This window comes from Nipponia nippon, unplaced genomic scaffold, assembly GCF_047370975.1.
Source record: "Nipponia nippon isolate SJK-2023a ecotype South Korea unplaced genomic scaffold, ASM4737097v1 scaffold_4, whole genome shotgun sequence".
Lineage (NCBI taxonomy): Eukaryota > Metazoa > Chordata > Aves > Pelecaniformes > Threskiornithidae > Nipponia > Nipponia nippon.
In genome coordinates, this window is record NW_028262358.1 from 94,701,153 (window position 1) to 94,722,686 (window position 21,534).

Genomic DNA, 21,534 nt, shown 5'->3' on the forward strand with positions numbered 1-21,534 from the left:
TAGTTCATTTACCTTTATAATTAAGTATCCTTAAAGACTGTCTTTAGAGTTTAATGCCTAGTGACTAAATTCTCTAATGTCAGAGATCTGCACTGCAACAGTATTTGTAAATTGTATCTGAAGCCAGGGTAATTTGCCTGCTAAGCTGAGCATCCTTTGGTAAAAGTTAGGTGACCTGCTGGAATGGCCCAGTCTGTTGGACTGTGGCAGCTTCAGGGGGTTCAGCAGAGCTGCACTTCAGGTCACCTCGTACCACCACAGGTACAATCCTGTGCACAATAACTAAGCATTGGCTCTTCAGCGTAGAAAATAATGTCTAGGATTTCTGTAGCACTTTTTGTTCAAGATGCTGAAATGAAGCCCCATCATTACTCTCTGGGATAAGCTGTGGGCACTGGATTTCTTTGGGAGATGGATAAAATAACCACTTCTATATTTTACAGTGGTCCTATGAGAGAAAGATTCTGAGTTCCCTTGTTAAAGCTAACACAAAATTAACATGCTGATATGCTTCTTTACCTGTTGACATAGGGGTGAAGATATTTTTTGGAATAACAACCCTGTCTTCTGAGTTTCGTGCCCAATCAACCATTCCTTTTCTTCCTTTCATGGGGAAATTGATGTCAGTTAAAACAGATGCAGCAGGAAGCTTCTGAATACTAGCCACTAGTAAGAAAAATCACAAAATCAAATAAAATTGTGTTTCAGACTTTAAAGCATCATACCACGATAACAGTACAGCAATAACAAAAATGTTTAATACATTTCAAGTAAAGCAGGAATTTATAAGACATTAACTGGCACAGAAAGTGTAATCTTCTGTTTATTATGCAGTTCTATTATGGATTAATTGTGTGGCATTGATCGTATCATTTGTCAGCCAGATTCTGATTAAGTTTCTTAACCGGGATTATTGGATGTACTGGCTTATACCCTGAAATTCACACATGAGGACATCGTGTCTTCAGAGCAAATTCTAAAATGATCAAATGTGACAATGAAAGGAAGAGGATGCTGCAAATTGCTTTGGGAAACATAACTGCTAGATGCAGGATAATGAAGCAATAACAGAGCTTTTATCCCCTATACAGGCACAATTTCAAGACAGACCCATTAAGGAGACTCACATATTAAAAGACCTCATTGTTTCCACACAAATGAGAATAATGCAGTATAGCACTTGATTTCTTTTCCTTGAAAGAATAATCCCCATCCTGAATTCTTAATTATATTTTTTCCTTCTAAAAAAACCCCAAACCCTCAAACAACATCACTATTATATCTGTAACAGATACAGAAAGACAGAAGAAATAGGTATCAAATCTGGTAATAGTTTGGAATTTTGTTTACTCATTCTCATTTTCTCTCTGTTTTCTAACTCAACTATTATCTGGAAATAAGTTTCAGCTTTGCTGTGAAATCTAAGTACTACTCCATGGCATCACTGTCGGTGCCTGGTAAGACTCAAACTACTTTTAAGGAACTGACAGGGCTGCAAGTGTTTACGTGCACTCAGAGAGATGACAAACCACACATTTGGAGCACTAGGTCCGTTCTTAATGTAAGCCATGTTGATAGCCATTTCCTGTGTAATGCTCTTCCTAATCAATTTATGAAGAGGCTAATGTAGTTGGAAGAGTTTGGACATTAGGACTATACTTTGATCTGCATAATGATTTCACTGCAAGGACTCTGCAAGGGGGTTAAATATAAAGACAATGGGGGACAGCTGTAAAAGCAATCAGAACAGCAAAATTAAAGTAGAAAACCATTAGGTGTCTCATCAGTGGATTTTATTTGAAAAGAAACTGTAATTCAAATCCAAGAGAAGAGGAAAATTAAGAGGTTAACAATATTAACTCTACAAATGTATTCCTTGATAACTGACTCTTAGCTTCAAATTAGACTGGTTATATATTATAGAATCACATTAGTGAGGTGGTACTTGAGGTTATTTCAGGCTTTCCATTACAAAATTATCATCAGGGCTTTACAATGTTAGTTACAATCCCCTCCAGGCTGAAATTGGCAAATACATTCCCAGGCCTAAAGGGATGCTTAGTCTTATGAATTTCCAGGTGGTGTCTGGAGGGAGAAGAGTTCAGGTGTTTCAGAATTACTGGGGCATAAAATGAAATGTGTGGTTTCACGTGCAATCAATGGTTATACAGAATATATTAACATTATAAAAATTGATTTCTTCCATGGCTCTTGAAATCTAAAAAGAATTTTATTTTATTTTCCACATAAATAAAATTAAACCCACAGTTATTTAGTTTTCAAAATTAAATACAGCCTCTATAAGACAATATTGGTTTTTTTTTTATTTGCACAGTATTTATCTGTGTATCTGCCTATCTATCTATCTAATTAGCTAGTAAAGCCTTAATATTTCATCCACCTTTCGGATGACAGTTCCCTTTATTGAAATAGGAAATCAATGTTATTCAATGGAATTCACTCTGCAAAACAGAAAACCACTTTAGGACTGGATAAATGGTGAGGGTCTAGGATAGTACCTCTCTGGACTCTGTCTAACTCCGTATTTTAAATAGGGCCATTCATCATGGTACCTAAGCACTACTTAGAACCAAAGATTCCAAAATATTTGTTAGTATTTAGGTATTGAATAACACAAAACCTAAACATAAAACCTAAACATTTGGCTTATGGCTTATATGCAATAAGCATAATTTAATTTCACAGAAGATGCAACCTTAATATCTGGAGATTTTGGATTTCTGCATACACAGGGAGAGTACACAGCACACATAAACCAATAATTGAAAGAGATTTACCAAAATGTTTGCTCCATGTCCTGCAAAGTCTGCCTCTTACAGATCCACACAGATTATTAGGTCATTCTTTAGCCACTTTGCTGAATGATTGCAAAAGAATGTGCCTACTGATTTCCAACATGGCACTGTCTTTTGAAGGTATAAGATAATTTAATGGAATCTGACTGGAGGTAACTAATTCAGTCCATCAACGTGGCTGGGTGGATATATGAAACCATTCCCACCTCTTCAGTGCCACTGTGAACTGTATTTTATTTTTTAAAAAAGCTAATATTCTTATTAAATATTAGTCTACAACTCATTTCAGTGAGACCTTGGATCATGACCAGCTGTATTTCCACTGTGAAATGCAGCTTTGCTGCTCTCTAACTCAGTTTTAATCTGCAGCATGAAATAATTATTTAATTTATTGTGAACATGAAAATCAACAGGCCTTTTAGAGGAGAATGTGTATAATTCAGGTACTGGGTCATTCACATGTCAGAAATTCAAGTATCAGTTTCTTACACAATTGTTATACATAGATAATAAGACAGAATTATATGTAATTAACTTTGTACTTTATTCTATTCTTTTTGTCTTAGGTTTGTATTAGAAAATGATGCTCAGGATTCTGGAACCCACATGATTCAGTTCTGCAATTACCATACAAGCACTTTGTCTTCTTATTTGGAAAAAGCAAAAGTTGCTTTTTTTTTTTTTTAAATTATCATACCAAAACATCTTGTCCTGAATTTGTGAGACAGAACACAATGAGGACATTTATAGGCACTGTGGCAGAAGTACTTTTGCTTATTTACACACACACAGAAGCTTTATAATACAGGAAAAACAGTCAATGAAAATATTAATACGAATGAGATGATTGTAAAGTGGAAAAAAAGGATGAAAAAAGAGAAGAAAAAGAAAAACTAAAATGAAATTGATCTAAACAGAAGTTAAAGAAAATCTGCATGTGTCATTTTAAATTAAGGAGCTTTAAAATATAAAACTTCCCATATACATCATATACAGCATGTCTTATTCTCTCAGATAAAACCATATTTGAGTTATTGCTGTAATACGTTCTTCTGTTATAATTTGACTACACCTTCTTGGACTGTTTATGCTGAAGACATAATACTGACAAGTAACCAGCCTGGTCATTCCTCAGATCATTCTTACAGCTTGCACATACCTTGCCGTAGACACAATCAAAACTTTTCCAATATGGAAAATTCTCATTTTTATTTACTTATATTATGGCAATTCCTATGATATTCCAGGTATTGCTCAAAAAAAAAAAAAAAATAGAGCTTGCATTAATTTGGAAAAACTCTTTGATTTTGACTTAAGCAGCATGAATCAGAAATGAAAAAGCCACCCAGAAGGCTTTTGGCAGGAAAAAACTTAAAGACAGAAAGTTTGAATATACAGAAACATGTTTAGGGTGCAGAATATGTTGCATTCTTTCATTCTCTGGACAGCCTCTCTTGTTGTGGCTCCTATGTACCTTCAATTAAAATTTTAATATGACTCCCAAAGGTTAAAAAAAAAAAAAGTAGAAAAAGGAATATCTTCCATGGCACTTGACTGTATTCAACATTTGAAGAATGCAGGAAGTAGAATAGAATCTTATTTCTTGAAAAAATGGTACCATCATACTTCTGAATCTCGCAGGTGAAATTTATATGCCCTAGATGGAAGAAAACCTCACCTAGCTATAAGCTGGAACATGGAGAAAAAGCCTTTATTTTTAGAATTCTTCGAGCATTCTTTTGATGCACATTGGTATAAATTATAAGACAGTGGTTCAATTACACTTAAGAACACATACATATTTGACGACTCCATAATAATTATTGATTCAGAAAAATCTATTTAAGTAGTCTAGTCTAATCAATTTAGTGATTGATTTGACCCCTAATGGATTCATTTTAATATCCTTTACAAATACATCCCCATTTATTTCATTTTCATGCTGCAGTTGCAGACAACCTGTTCAATACTGCTCTACTGAAAATTTCAGAATTGGCAACTATTAACTGTTCTTCCTCACTGAGTAAATAAAATCTTTTTGGAACTGATTAACTCCAAACTCATAGGAATGGAGAATCATAGAATCATAGAATCGTTAAGGTTGGAAAAGACCCTTAAGATCATCGAGTCCAACTGTTAACCTAGCACTGCCAAGTCCACCACTAAACCATGTCCTCGAGCATCACATCTACCCATCTTTTAAATACCTCCACGGATGGAGACTCAACCACTCCCCTGGGCAGCCTCTTCCAATGCCTGACTACCCTTTCGGTGAAGAAGTTTTTCCTAATATCCAACCTAAACTTCCCCTGGCACAGCTTGAGGCCGTTCCCTCTCATCCAGTCGCTTGTTACTAGGGAGAAGAGACTGATCCCCACCTCGCTACAACCTTCTTTCAGGTAGTTGTAGAGAGCAATAAGGTCTCCCCTCAGCCTCCTCTTCTCCAGACTAAATAACCCCAGTTCCCTCAGTTGCTCCTCGTAACACTTGTTCTTTAGACCCTTTACCAGCTTCGTTGCCCTTCTTTGGACATGGTCCAGCACCTCAATGTCCTTCTTGTAGTGAGGGGCCCAAAACGGAACACAGTACTCGAGGTGCGGCCTCACCAGTGCCGAATACAGGGGAACGATCACCTCCCTGGTCCTGCTGGCCACACTATTCCTGATACAAGCCAGGATGCCATTGGCCTTCTTGGCCACCTGAGCACACTGCTGGCTCATGGTCAGGCGGCTGTCAACCAACACGCCCAGGTCCTTTTCTGCCAGGCAGCTCTCCAGCCACTCCTCCCCAAGCCTGTAGCATTGCATGGGGTTGTTGTGACCAAAGTGCAGGACCCGGCACTGAGCCTTGTTGAATCTCATACAGTTGGCCTCAGCCCAACGATCCAGCCTGTCCAGATCCCTCTGTAGGGCCTTCCTACCCTCCAGCAGATCGACACTTCCACCCAGCTTGGTGTTGTCTGCAAACTTACTGAGGGTGCACTCAATCCCCTCATCCAGATCATCAGTGAAGATATTGAACAGGACCGGCCCCAACACTGAGCCCTGGGGAACACCACTCGTGACCGGCCGCCAACTGGATTTGACTCTGTTAACCACCACTCTCTGGGCTCGGCCGTCCAGCCAGCTTTTTACCTAGCAAAGAGTGCACTTATCCAAGCCTTTGAGCAGCCAGGTTCTCCAAGAGAATGCTGTGGGAGACAGTGTCAAAGGCCTTACGAAAGTCCAAGTAGACAACATCCATGGCCTTCCCCTCATCCACTAAGTGGGTCACCTTGTAATAGAAGGAGACCAGGTTGGTGAAGCAGGACCTCCCTTTCATAAACCCATGCTGGCTGAGCCTGATCCCCGGGTTGTCCCTCACATGCTGCGTAATGGCACTCAAGATGATCTGCTCCATGGCCTTTCCCAGCACCGAGGTCAGGCTGACAGGCCGGTAGTTCCCCGGATCCTCCTTCCGACCCTTCTTGTAGAGGGGCGTCACATTTTCCATGACTATCCAAATGAGCTGATTATACACAGTAATATCTGAACAATTAAAGCAATTTATTTAGAGCAGCAGAAAAGTGGTTAATTAATGTGTCAAGAAAATTCTGAGTGAAACAAAAATTGTGTAGTTCTTGTACGCTAGCCCTTGTAGATCATGGCCTAGAATAGAAATGCTGAAATCTTTTGCTATGATCCTTATAACCCTGAATGAGTTATAAGCTGCCTAGTGCAACTTCCAGTAGCTCTCTGACCTGGATTGCTAAATAACAAAAGATAAAGCAACCAAATAAGTGGCATGAATCATCTTCCCTCTTTACTATCCACCCATTAGCCTCCCATATTGAACAGAAACTGGTAACATTTCAGAATCAGCCCCTTGAATAATATCAATCACTTTATAACAGGAAATCAGATTCACTGAAAGGCATGACAGAAAAATGACTGGATGTTTGCTCATGGACAGCTTCATCTCTCACAGTAGAGACTCAGGTTTTAAAATTACAGCACAAGCCAAATTAAACAGTTGATTCCTATCCTTACTGAACCAAAACCTTTAGAAAAGATGTTCAAAATCTGAGTCTGAATTCTGTAGCATTCATGTATTTACAAAAGAGGATACAACACTGCTTCTGATTCTCCTTTCTCATAAGTGATAACATTCTGAGTTTGTTGTGCTTTATAGCACAGTAACTATGTTGATCCCTAATTTACAATCACTTAAGATACGGAGGAATGGGAATTAATTGTTTTAAAAGGCATCAGTGCCTTGACTGAATTGGAAAAACAGATACAGAAATCTATGGGATTAGTATAAGATGTCAACTTCTTCTTAACCCTTCCTGTCAGAGAAGAAAGTAGAACTCTGAATTTTTTTGAATTTCAGTCACAGACAACAGAGAATGGCTATGCATATTAGCAGCATCATTCACTCTTTTCTTGTCCGATTTTGACATGTCCACTGACAGCATAATAGACATATATTATTCAGCATTTAGTAAACTTGAGTTCATCACATAACAGGTTTTGATTTTTCAGACAGAGGATATTATACTGCCCTTCTGGGACAGCTACTGCTGAATTTATTTCTGGGTAAAATAGTCATGAGTAGAATTGCCATTGTCACAGATGTTCAGAATAAAGAACATGAAAAGATTTTTTTGTTAAAATTCAGAATACTAAGTATTTCTGCAAACACCTCTGTTAAGAAGACCCAGTTAGAATCATATTTATACATTTTAGAATTATTCCATTGACCCTAAATGTAAAACCTTTAGTTTTTTATAGAATAAATAAGCTTATTTAAGTCAGCTCATGTTGGATACATGGGGAAAAAAGTCTTGCCTGGCTCAACATCAAAGAGCCAGATGGACATATTGAAGATGATATTCGTAACAGATTTGCTCTATCAACTTAAACCCCATCATTTTAAAGACAATCTGCAAGAAAGACAAACGGTGAAACCCCTTTTCAAGGAAACCAATTTGGGGATCTCCAGATTTGCTACAGAACTCTGCATCTGAGCAGGCTTGATATCTCCTTTAAAATCCTTCTCTCAGTACAAAGATAAATCCACCTCTTACCACCTCCAAGATTATGTATAACAGAAAGACTGGTGTAGTGACATCCTCTTATATGAACATAAGAAAAACAACCAGGTAAGTTTCCCTCTGCAAATAATACTCATGAAACCTCCCCGCAGTGAACCAACATCAAACAATGGCCAGAAAAATGCTCCTAAGAAATTATAGCTTAACAGATCTACTATTTCTTATGACTATCAACAGAAATGATATCTTCTTAAATTACAAACTTGTTATGCCCTGCTGCTCTATTGGCAGACAAGAGAGGAATGTCCCTAGAAGCCTGCTGTGCACTTGCACCCCTGAAGCTCATCAGCCCATGGCAGCTACCCTCTGACTATTCAAGCTTTGGGCAGTAAGACACACTACTGGTATAGGCAGAAGTAGAAGTAGATATTTCATAGATATTTTCATTAATCAGGCATGAGTTCTGCATGAGTCCTTCCTTTGGAGTCAAGCAAACTGTGCCTTAAATGAGCTCACTCTTTGAAGGTTAAGAGTAATTCTTTAGGTTAATCAAGAAGCTACCTTAACAGTGATCTCTGAATATTTCCCTTCTGTATTCCATAGACAATGCAATGGGGAGGATAGGTACCTGTTACCCTTTTTGTTGTAAAATAATACATTTATCAGTGATAAGCACCTTAGGGAATTACTGAACTCATTTCTATTTTGAGCTTGCAAGCCACTGCAGTCCTTTAAACAATATGAAGAATAAGTAAACACATAAACAGTCACATAACTGATGTCTGAATATGCTTCCAAAAGCCTGTAACAAATGCCAGTAATACACTACCATATCAATAATAGGACAAGTATAATATTTAGGATGAGTTAGAAAGCAGCATGGCTTCAGTCAATGATCAGGATGCATTTAATAAACACTCAGATCTTTTCTGCTATTTATGTAATTTAAAAAAAACCCAAACAACAAAAACTATAGGCAGAAGGCACGTGTTTCCTCTTGTTTTTTTGTACTTTTGTTGTTCAGTACCAAATTCTGTATTTCAGGAACAACTCAGGTATATACTAATTTCAAAGACTCATGAAATATCACATATGCATATGCATTCTCTTGAGTGGTTTCTGATTGCACATTTGTTATGATAAAAAAATCTAGCTTGATAAAATTAAAATAGGCAAAGCATAAGATTACAATTCTTCTTTTTCCAAACCTTTCCTTGTTCCAGGTATGGAAATGAAAATGGAAAATAAAAAATTAAAAGCTCAAACAGTAATTAGAGCATTAAGAATTGTTGCTATCGACAATAAATCTTTCTTAAAAAAAAAAGATTATGCAAACTATTAAAGTTTACTCCCTGAGAAAGAGAGTGTCTAGAAATGGCCATAGCATCATAGAATTTGTCCGTGTTCCAGATGCTACTTCTGTGTGTCCGTCTAGGGGATAAAATAATAATCTTAGCAATTTTATAATTTTTAATCACTGTTAATATTTACTTACTATTAATGGATACTGTAAGATGAATATGGCTATTTGCAGCTGGCCAATGTGGAATGTAAAGAACAAAATCACTTTTAAATTTGCAAATCTGAATCACAAGTTTGAACAACCCAACTGAACTAGTGAAAATGTACAATTTTTTTATGAGTAGTCAGAAGAAAATGTGTTCTCATGATAAATGGAATGCTTCCTAAAATATGTGGTTATTCAGACAAATGCTTTAAACAAAACATGGTAGGAGGCTGTACTTCATTAACTAGAGGACAACTCCACCTTCTGGGAGTTATATTGAAGAAGATGAAGACATGAACAGCCAAAGAGACCCAGAGCTACATCCAAGGCACTCTGTGTTTCTCAAAAGAGCTTTATTTTTCCATTCCTCTTAGTGTTACTGTGCATTCATGCTACTAAGACTAAGGTCTCCCTTAGAAACTCTTGCTTTGTCATAAAGCACTTCTCAAGGAAAAGAACGACTCAGCATAAAGCAAGACAGAAGATGGAGGCTCATGCAGGAGGTGGAATGAATTGGCATTTAAGTGCATGAGTTTTAATGTTACAGACCTAAAGGTGAAAACCATGGTAATAGTGAGGGGGCAAGGCCACCTGCAACATTATTTTAGATTGACTGTGCAGGGAAGGTGCAGAAACCAAGTATTTTTCAGTCACTAAGGTGACTGGAAAAAGTGTCTGTGCTGGTGATTCTAGCTGATAATGAGAGAAAAAGAGAGAGACCGAAGGTAATGTTAAAGTAGTGAGCTCAGAAGTTGGGAATCACAATGAAGCTGTCATCAAAGAAAGGGAGAAAGAAGAAAAGCTGAGAGAGATATATCATTTATATATTTATTTATCAGGTCTACTGATGATTAGATATCCATTAAGAACTATTAAAAAGATAAACAGAGAGGACTTGACAGAGGACAAGAGATCAGTAGGGGGGAAACAGACGTGCAAATCATTAGCAGGGAATTGATAAAAATATTCCCTCAACATTACATTGCTTGCGGAGATGAAGAAAACAGGTAGAATGATTGCTTCAAAGAAGTAGTAAATTGAAGCAAATGAAAGATGGCCATTGTCTTACCTCTAGGGAAATGACAACTAAATCCTATCACTCAGAAATCTAGAAAGATGTGAACTCAGTTATGCAGGATATTGAAGTGAATTCTCAGGCACGGAGACAGAAGATTTGATGTATAAAAGCCACACACAGAGGAAACAAAATATGTGAATCAATATATGTTTCTAATCACAACTTTTTGTAGCAGACTAGAAAGCAATCCCTATTATATTGGACAGCTTTTGCAATCATACAAAATGGCATCTTGAAGAACTTTCAGATACAACTATGAGCAAATTAAAACTTAGAGAACCATAAATTACTCTAGCATAGAATCTTGGAACATTAATAGTATAGAAGTGGCTAGGGAATCCTAAAAAGTAGAGCCTGATTGTATTGGGTTTGCATGGCAAGGTTTTGGTAGCAGGGGGGTTACAGGGGTGGCTTCTGTGAGAAGCCGCTAGAAGCTTCCCCTATGTCTGATACAGCCAATGCCAGCTGGCTCCAAGACAGACCCACCGCTGGCCAAGGCCAAGCCCCTCAGCAACAGTGGTAGGGCCTCTGCAAAAACATATTTAAGAAGGGGGAAAAAACCAAACCTGTGCAACTGCAGCTGGGAGAGAGGAGTGAGAATATGTGAGAGAAACAACTCTGCAGACACCAAGGTCAGTGAAGAAGGAGGGGGAGGAGGTGCTCCAGGCGCCGGAGCAGAGATTCCCCTGCAGCCCCTGGTGAAGACCCTGGTGAGGCAGGCTGTCCCCCTGCAGCCCATGGAGGTTAACGGTGGAGCAGATATCCACCTGCAGCCTGCGGAGGACCCCACGCTGGAGCAGGTGGATGCCCGAAGGAGGCTGTGATCCTGTGGGAAGACCACGCTGGAGCAGGCTCCTGGCAGGACCTGTGGACCCGTGGAGAGAGAAGCCCACGCTGGAGCAGGTTTGCTGGCAGGGCTTGTGACCCTGTGGGGGACCCACACTGGAGCAGTCTGTTCCTGAAGGACTGCACCCCATGGAAGGGACACATGCTGGAGCAGTTTGTGAAGAACTGCAGCCTGTGGGAAGGACTCACGTTGGAGAAGTTCATGGAGGACTGTCTTCAGTGGGAGGGACCCCACACTGGAGCAGGGGAAGAGCGTGAGGAGTCCTCCCCCTGAGGAGGAAGGAGCGGCAGAGACAATGTGTGACGAATTGACTGTAACCCCCATTCCTCATCCCCCTGTGCTGCTTGCGGGGAGGAGATAGAGAAAATCAGGAGTAAAGTTAAACCTGGGAAGAAGGGAGGAGTGGGGGGAAGGTGTTTTAAGATTTAGTTTTTATTTCTCATTACCCAACTCTAATTTGATTGGTAATAAATTAAATTAATTTTCCCCCAACTGAGTCTGTTTTGCCCATGATGGTAATTGGTGAATGATCTCTCTCTGTCCTCGTCTTGACCCACGAGCTTTTTGTTATATTTTCTCCCTCCTGTCCAGCTGAGGAAGGGAGTGACAGAGCGGCTTTGGTGAGCACCTGGCGTCCAGCCAGGGTCAACCCACCACACTTATTAAAAGCCATAACCTGCAAAACAGTAGATATGGAGGAAATGCTTGCAGCTGGCCTGCATTTTTACAGCAATTCACCAGGCATGTACAAACTTCTCCGTGTGCCTTCCCAGAAGTGTTCCAATCAGAGCATCTCAGTGTTTTCTTTATACTTTGGCTCCATTAAGACTGAGAAACTAGACAGAGCAGCAGGTAAGATCCTCAAAAATCTCAAGCCTGTAGCTTTGTTTACTGACCAGACTGGTCCCCTGATGAAATGCATCTGCAGTCGCTTTCTTTTTTAAAACCTGTCCAAGTCAGAGAAAGCATTGCTGGTCTAACACTGCCGTTTAGACTACTGATCTAATGTTTTGAGTACTTGAATTAGGAAGATCTGCGTGCATTCAGGTCCCCCTCTGAAGAGGGGTTCCCCATCTGAAGGAAATATAAACCATACCTTCCTCACCTGGGATGAGAATATCCATTTAGGATTAAAGGCCATCACCACCAAAACCTGAGCTATCCAGGAGGAAAGGAAGAGCAAAACCATATTTGAATACTCATTTGACAACAGGCACAATGCATAAGCCAAGGGTTCAGAAGAAAGGCAGGTTTGCTTAATTCATCCCAGATAGTTGAGAGATGTCTCAAATCAGTGCGTTACTAAATTCTTGACTCTACTAAGTTAGGAGACAGAAAGAATTCAGTCATAAGCTTAGCATTTCCTGATCAGCATCAAATTAATTCTCTAGTTGATATCTTCCATTCTGAATTTTGTATTCAAACTGGAGACCAAGCTGTCATAAACCAGTGCACCCCCATCACACACACACTTCTACAGCTTTAGCTGCCCATGCTCAAAATCAGCTCTGATATGATGCAACTTTGTAACTTAGATCAGACTACTGCAAAAAGGGCTTTGAGAAGTGGGGGTCTGTAGCCCTTCACTCAGGAGCTACTCTTAAGCTGAATCTGCTGTGACTGTGCATGGCCATGTATTTTTCTTGTTTGAATGTTGACTTGTGGATTTGGTGTCAAGGTCAAGCGGCATTGGACCTGCATTTTCACTATGGGCTTGCCTGGAGACCACTGGACTGTTAGCTGAATACCACCACTGGACCAGATCCTGACCCTGATGCTGTGACTTGGCTTCCTGGCTTGACATCAGATCTGCCTCATCACTATGGACTCTGGTGATCTGGAATATTAGCTGGGCCTGGCTACCATCACAGACCTTCTCTGCTCTTCTTGTTTGGGTGCTATGGGACCTCACCTTTGCCAGCAAGGCCACTGTGCATGCCTTGCTGTCTCCTGGTTTCCCTCACAGAGCAGCCCACTCTTGCTTCTCCCTGAACACAGCACCTGATAAGCAGGTGCTGCAACGTCTACCCAGTAAATGCTTTCAAGACAGGCTTAAGCAGAGTCATATGGAAAATCTGAAACAGAACTGTTACAGAAACACAGGTCTCTTGTGTCTCAGTTTCATGTTCAAGTCATGATTCTCATCTTCCTCACAGGAATTCATAACCAGATCTTTGTTTTCTGGAGGCATGTCTAATTCATCTTGAATGTTCTCCATGGAGGAGACAAAGTGGATTAAGAATTGCTTAAGGGATTGTAAAAAGTTGTCCTGGGGCACCGTGAAATCTAATTGTCAGGATAATGCACACATGCTTTATTTAAATTGTTTACATCATGCATGGCACAACGAAAACTCAGTACCTCAGTGGGACATATAGACACTATCCAATATAAGTAGTGAGTAATACTAATTAGACTGAGTTTGATTTACTTGTTCACATTGTTGAATTCTAAATTAACTTTAATAACTCAGGAGAAATATCTCAGAGTTATTGTGGTCATTTCAATAAAACAACTGCACAATGAGGAGATGCTTTAAAAAACATCTAACTAGAAAATTGGGCCTATAAAGAATGAAAGAGCTTGGTTATGAGCTGTTATAACGCAATCACATGAATCACTATGGCATGTGGACCTTGTGCTCAGCTCTTGTTATCCAATTCTGGTCATCCCATCTCCAGCATTCCCTGCTTCTTCCCTCCCACTCCCCCAAACAAGAGGCTTTTCACGTGTATCAAAGTTGTGGGAGGAGGAATCAGAAAGATCCAAACAGCTAAGAAAGGAATGAAAACCAACAGTCAACTAGTCAACTAAGTCAAATGTTGTATCATTACTGTTTCCCTTGTCTGAATTCAGGTGCCTTACACGTCCGTTAATTTTGAGTGCAGTTGACAGAGAAAGATAGCGAAGCCTAATTAGGGTTGCTTGGGCTGCCTTCTCAGGGTTTTAAAAAATCATTTGAATTTTGTATATATTGCATAGTGAGCATTTTAGGAATACTGGATTAACCCTTGCCTGTGACCGAGTACATAAAATGCAAGCACATTATTCCTGAGCTCAGTGCCAAAGCTAATCATAGAATCTGGTCAAAATATTTAACTCAAGATATAACATAGCATTACATCTGCAGCAGATAGGCTTCTAATTCTTAAAAAGTCTATTTGGATTCAGACCCACTTTTCAGATGCCCTTACAGTACCTTCAGTTTTGCTTTTACATGCAGTAGAGAACTACCACTTTGGACAGCTAATATGTAGAAACTACTGTGAATAAGAAAACACCTTCCCTGGTTTTCCTGAGGCATGACAGATGCCATCAAAAGGAGGCATCATCACACCTGGCTCTGCAACATTTGCATTACTAACTTATACACCTGATATGACACTACTATCTCTTTGGCACTACATCCTATCTGCAACCTATTTTCTGCTACCATTATTCCAATACAAATTTTGGTTTTATTGCTATTGTTACTTCTTTAATTTCTTGTGCTGTTCATTGCAGTATGTTTATGATATATATATTCAGAAGAGAAGTCCCCCAAACAGAAACTATACTGCTTTGGGTAACTATCCCTTATTTCCTGGAAATATTGCCTGTAGGTAGAAGCTCTATAAAGTTAAAATTCAATTCTACAATGTGCAATACTCCAGAAAACACAATTATATCTATGACATAAACTGGAAAGGAAGAGTTTACTCCAGAGTGTTTGCTCATGTTATTTCATAAAAAATCATAGTGAATTATTTTTAAATAGAATATCATGAATATGAAATATGGAAATAAGCAGCAAGGATGGAATTTTTATTTTCTGCTGAACTATAGTTTTTGGGACCCAACAACACAACACAATTGCTTCAATTAATTTCCTGTACCTGAAAGCACTAACAGAGTGACTGAATTTACATGCCAGAGAAGGTATTAATTTACTGAAAGTTTCTGCAAATTCTGTTTGAAAATAATATATACTTTTAGTCTTGCACAATCATTCAGCATCAAGTATTCTACACCCGAGTCCAGTTTTGCTGTTACTGCCATGCCATATTTGGTTTAACTGTCATTATCTCCACAGTCAGATCTAGGGGATAGCCAGAAAAAAAAATATTTCTTGCCTTCCAATAGTATTTGACCATTTACAAATTATAATCCACAGTCAAGGTGGCTTTCCTAATATAAATCATTCCCTGGAGAACTGGACAATCAAAAAGTGCCATTTTATATTATCCTTTTTCCCCGCGATATCCTGATTATAGCATTGTTACCCAACAAATAGTATTTTACAGGATGCTGGAAAGAAAATTGCTTTTTTTCCTTTAGTTATTGTCCCCTCTCTGTTCTGTGTAGTTTTTACAGTGCTATTGCTTTTATAGAATATTTTTGATGTACTAAATGGGTTTTCTGTCCCTAATCCCAAAACATCTAAATGGTGCTTTATTGGAAACCAAACTAACTGCACTCTGGTGACAAACATTCATAACAAAATTTCTAAACTGAACAAAAGAGGAACAAAGTTAAGGGTCAGTGTAAGGATGCTCAGTTATTTGATAATATTTCAAAGCAGTAACTTTTTTGGGAGAATCCCAGACATGGACAGCATAATCTGGACCTATTTTGATATGAACTGTGGCTATTGATTAAATCTTGATGATTTAAACATTTGAGTTCTACAGTTACACTATGTTTATTGCACAGGGACATTTGAATGGTAATGAAGCATTTTCAAAAGGTGCTCAATGTCATCATTCAGCAAATGAAACTTTCAGTGCATGTGCTGAGACAACATACTGGTTGCACTGCTTCGAGCAAGAAATTAATTGGACATAGAAGAAATTTTTTCCCAAAACTTACATCAACATTCACATAAACATTAAAAATGGAACTGATGAAAATTTAGCATAAGCAATATAAGAAAAATCAGTTAAGTGAACCAGCTAATTTAATCACATTAATAGGAATAAGCAAATTTATTGTTCAACAGAGGTATGTAAGGTTGGAAATTGTACACAACATAGGAGAAGAGAGGAATGGAAGCCCTTAAACAAAACCTGTAAGTATGTTTTAATAAGTAATTCCTTGGGCTTTTTAATAATGACCTACTATATTTAGGTTATGTTTATGGAATTTTTATATTATGCCTTCCTTCATTTTTAGTTCTTTCTGTCACAGATTAAATTCAGCCTGGGCCCAAATGATTACACTGAGAACAAAGAAACCTCACTGGAACAGTAACTTGACCTTGCTTTTCTTACATTCCTGAGAAAACCCTAACCACCAACTACAGAATCATTTTCTCCTTTAGTCCAAACCTCAATATACTATAAACCTGATCTGAATGAAAAAAAAAAAATCCTATCCATTTAGATACTTCTACTAAATGAAACTATTCCAACATGAAAGATTAGGATGGCAATATAAACACTGAGTCCTAATGTTTCGTACCACCAAGAGGTTTAAATGCTGTGAAGAAAGAAAATAGTGTTCTGGCAATTTAGCAATTCTTAGCTTGTCAGACAGTCTGTGATAACTGTCCACCACAACTGGGAGGTAACAGAACTCTATTTAAGCTGTTTTAATGGAAGGTTTGGCTCTATTCCAATGAAGAACTAAATCTAAAAAAAATCTAAAAAAAAAAAAAAAATTGCAGGTTGAACAATCCCATTTCATGTCCAGCTATATCTAGGAGAAACTTTAAACATTGCTAAAACCAGTGACAGTGCAGATTAATGTGAGCACAGAGAATGCTGAGTGACCGGTAAAAATTCGGATTTAGCAGCTGGTGCTATCCATAGGAAAAAAGATCCATAAAAAGTATGCATGTGACTCACTAGACAGAGACTCCCTCAAGTCATTCATTAAAAAGCTCATGAATAAATATGCTGTTAGATAATTTAAAGATTAACCTAATTACGAACAGAAGAAAATATTCTAACAAATGCCTGCAAGAAGGAAAAATGGCCGAATTCCTACACAGTTACTTGCCTCCTTATTTTCCAAGCTTTAAAAGAAAATTCCTAAATGCATGTTTCAAGCACATTCAAAGAACAAACACATACATTCAGCAAACTCCCTCTAATACCTTGTCAAATAAAATGATAAACAGTATAAACATAAACACTTCCAACTCCTCTGAGCTCTGCTGTTGAATACCATTTCTAAGTAGATGAACTAGTGCCATATTTGAATGTCTTACCCTATTGATGTGAAGTCTCTATCATTTCAGTTTATGAGAGGTTTAGATATCTATAATTTTAACTTCTGAAAATTATTTCTAAGTACAACCAGGAATGTAAAATAGATGATGCGGTATAAAATCACCAGCTATGTTTTCCAGTAGTAGAACTATTCATCCAAGAAACAGGTATAAGTTCAATTTGGCAAAGTTAAATGAGAGTCATTTTGCAGAAATTAACTTTTCTTTGTGCATTGTTGACTGTGAATGCAGACCATTATTTTTCATTGCCTAGATAGTGATGCAATTTTCAAAGCTAAATGAGCATTAAAAACATTCATTCTATGCTTCGGCAATGAACAACCTAAGACACCTAATGGCAAAATGAGACATTCCCTTTAATCTTTATGAACATATTGTACCCTCCTGAGGTAAAAATGAGAAAGGAGGGGATAAGCTTGCTGTATTTTTGATAAATGTTTCCCTCAGAAACGGAAGAAGTCTTGTATTTGGAGATGTAGCAGCCTGCCTGACTGCCAGTCCCTGAAGATCCAGTCATCCTGATGACTGTCCCACAGTTTCTTCCCCTTGGGTAGGCCAGTCTCTTTTCATTCCTCTGCTTTATTGGAGATGAGATTTTGGTGCCAATGTAGGGAGGAAACATGTTTCACCAAAGGGCACCATTTATACACATATGAAAGGGCTTCAAAGTATTTGCCTTTGAGATCAGCTCATATTCTAGCTATGCTGCTCTACAACAGGACCAGACAGGATTTTCTGGACAAGTTACTATACTAATATACTATTTTCCCATAGATTTACTTGAAATCTACCTCCTTTCAAGATAGTATGAGGCCATAAGATTTTAATAACAACGTATTACAAAAAAATGGCACACAACTAACACTGCTAACTATTAACTAATGTAATCGGCATTAAAAGTGGAAGACCTTATAAGTTAGAAAAAAAAAATCCCACAAAATAATAGTCATTAAAGAACAGCATAAGATTTAAACCACAGATCATATGAAAAGTCATTCATGCAATGAGATCAAATACCTTTTCTATAAGACCATTTCCCAAACTATATTCTTAAAAGATTTACAGAGGAGTGCTGCCTATGGCTGATTATGTGACTCCATGAATGTGGAGAGTGTTTGTTAAAACAAAAAAAAGAAAAACAGCCACAACAATATCAAGTTATTTGGCATCACTGCAGGGCAATTTAAGCATCTGTGCTCTTTGCATCCAGTACCATTCAAACACCACAAGCTACCAAGCTGTACCACATTTTTTGAGTGAGCAACAGTTTTTCTTCTCACTGTAAAAGAGACTTAGAGAAAGAAAAAAAAAGAAAAAGAAATCGTTAGCAGAGTTCCTCCTGAAATTTTCCAAGGTGGGAAAAATCTATATTCATCCATAGTAGAATGATCCTCTGATTTATATCACAAATCTTATCAAAGGTCTTCTATCTCAGCCTTGAGCCAGATCAGCAAATAGGGTCCTAAAACTCACAGCTGAAGTCAAAGCAAAACAAAACAAACAAAACCTATGAAATGAGCGAACTTATGGGTTCAGAAATCAGAAAATATACTTCATAACTTTCACACCCTGTTCTGGATCTTAGCAAGCCCTGTACATGGATGCTTTGGGACACTTTGAACTGATCTTACTGACACTGTTAGCTCTGTTACCATTATACAATCTGATCTTAACAGAATTGCAGATATATACGTAGTATCTTTGGTCCATATACTGAAGTCCAAATCTCCATATTAAAAAAAAAATAAATATACAGGCACAAACATAATTACTCAGAATTATATCTGCATATGTTTACATGGCTTTACACAGTAGTGTGCCCGGGTGGTCAAGAAGGCCAATAGCATCCTGGCTTGTATCAAGAATAGTGTGGCCAGCAGGACTAGAGAAGTGATCGTGCCCCTGTATTTGGCACTGGTGAGGCCGCACCTCGAGTACTGTGTTCCGTTTTGGGCCCCTCACTACAAGAAGGACATTGAGGTGCTGGACCATGTCCAAAGAAGGGCAATGAAGTTGGTGAAGGGTCTAGAGAACAAGTCTTATGAGGAGCGGCTGAGGGAGTTGGGGTTGTTTAGTCTGGAGAAGAGGAGGCTGAGGGGAGACCTTATTGCTCTCTACAACTACCTGAAAGGAGGTTGTAGTGAGGTGGGGGTCGGTCTCTTCTCCCTAGTAACAAGCGATAGGATGAGAGGAAACGGCCTCAAGCTGCGCCAGGGAAGGTTTAGATTGGATATTAGGAAAAACTTCTTCGCTGAAAGTGTAGTGAGGCATTGGAACAGGCTGCCCAGGGAAGTGGTTGAGTTTCCATCCCTGGAGGTATTTAAAAGACGGGTAGATGTGGTGCTTAGGGACGTGGTTTAGTGGTGGACTTGGCAGTGCTAGGTTAACAGTTGGACTCGATGAACTTAAAGGTCTTTTCCAACCTAAACAATTCTGTGATTCTACGATTCTATGAAGTTTGATCGGAACAATATCTTATAATTCCACTGCCAAAAGAATTATTTACCATAAAAATACTTTTCTCTGATATTAATAATCCACTAACACCCTCACTAAACTGACTTGAAAAATGAAAAATCCTTGTCCAGCTTGTTACCTCAATTGTTATGTTACTTTCAGGCTATGCAGTTTGAAAGAGCCAGATCTGTACTGCTGTTTGGAATTAAAACCTACAGTCATCACTGAGGAAATCATATACTTTTTCAACACAGCACGTTGATTTGTCTAATATTCTAAATAGAAGATCTTTCCCTCCCTTTTCTGTTTTGTTTTTTTGTTTGTTTTGGGGTTTTTGTTCTTGTTGTTTCTTTTTTTGTTTGTTTTTTGGGTTTTTTTTGTGGTTTTTTTTTTTCCCCTGAAAAGCCAGAAAATGAAAACAAACTTTGGCAGCTGGTGTGCCACATCCTTTGCTTGGTATAAACCATGCTACCTCCACATTCACAATGGAGCTCATTTTTGGGTAATAGACCGCTCTCTGACACACTGCAAGTAGCATGCAGAGTTAACAGCTGCCTCTTAAGCCTTTGTAAGTAATATTGTATGTAGACTCCAGAGTCTCAGGTAGGAAATCAGTCTACTTCCGCTGACTTTTTCTAGTTTTTACCAGCTGAAAGTATGATTCCTTGGTTTTATTCCTATTTTAACTAATTTATATTTTGTGGGGTTTTACTTTAATTCTATTTAATTTTCTTTCTTTCATTTTCAGTAATGAGTGAGTAACAAAACCCTGTAGAATTCATTAAAACTGAGGGTGAACTTTGCTATTTACAGTACTTAGCCACACCATCTCTAGCTGACCACCTCTAGCTGATATACTACCAGATGATGTCTGGACGCTCTTGTGGTGACTGCCTTACAGGAACACAAAATCCCAGAACGAGTCACCAGTCTGTGCTGAATTGCATCTTGTTATCAGACTGTGACACTCAGGTGCCTCCCCTGTTTAAGAGGAGGACTGTATTGTCTGGAATATCTTGACACTATACTTCACTGAATACGATTGTTGCCTCTTGGCACTACCTTACTATGAAATGATAATACTGTCTTGGGTGTGCATTTACTCCATTAACTCAAAGCTACCACCACAGACTCAATTTCTATCCCCTTAAGCCTCGTTCTACTCGGAAACTGTTGGGAATCACCCGAAGATGCAACAGTCCAAGGCAAAGGAGTAAATAAACTCAGATATTTAATTTCTCAGGGCAACACTTAAGTGCACCTGTTAAAAAATGGTCTGTCATAAAACAGACGATTCCTTTAGAAAACATCAGCTTTTAATTGCTCATGTAAAAAAGGGCCTATAAACAGAATGATTCAGAAAAGAGTTTACAGAGGTAGAAATTTAAGAATGATACAAGAATCTGAGATACATATACTTAAATGCTGTAAAAAGTTATAATGGGCTGCAGACACTGCTTTCTGTTTCAGTTGGAGGCTTTTTTTTTTAGTTAGACTGAAGCCTGAATGTCTGCATGTTTTATAGTTTCCATTTCTTTAGAACCTTTTACTCCACTGTATCTTATTTAATGTAAGGTAGCGAA

General features: G+C 38.4%; 1 protein-coding gene across 6 annotated transcripts in view; it reads right to left on the minus strand.

Annotated features, from left to right (window-relative positions):
• Window positions 1-21,534, minus strand: part of ADGRB3 (adhesion G protein-coupled receptor B3) — a 465,784-nt gene that overhangs the window by 199,763 nt on the left and 244,487 nt on the right. For all 6 annotated transcript variants that reach the window (XM_009475647.2, XM_087776085.1, XM_087776087.1 and 3 more), the window contains one exon: window positions 520-666. In XM_009475647.2, the coding sequence (XP_009473922.1) occupies window positions 520-666 (147 nt within the window). The remainder of the gene's footprint in view (window positions 1-519; window positions 667-21,534) is intronic.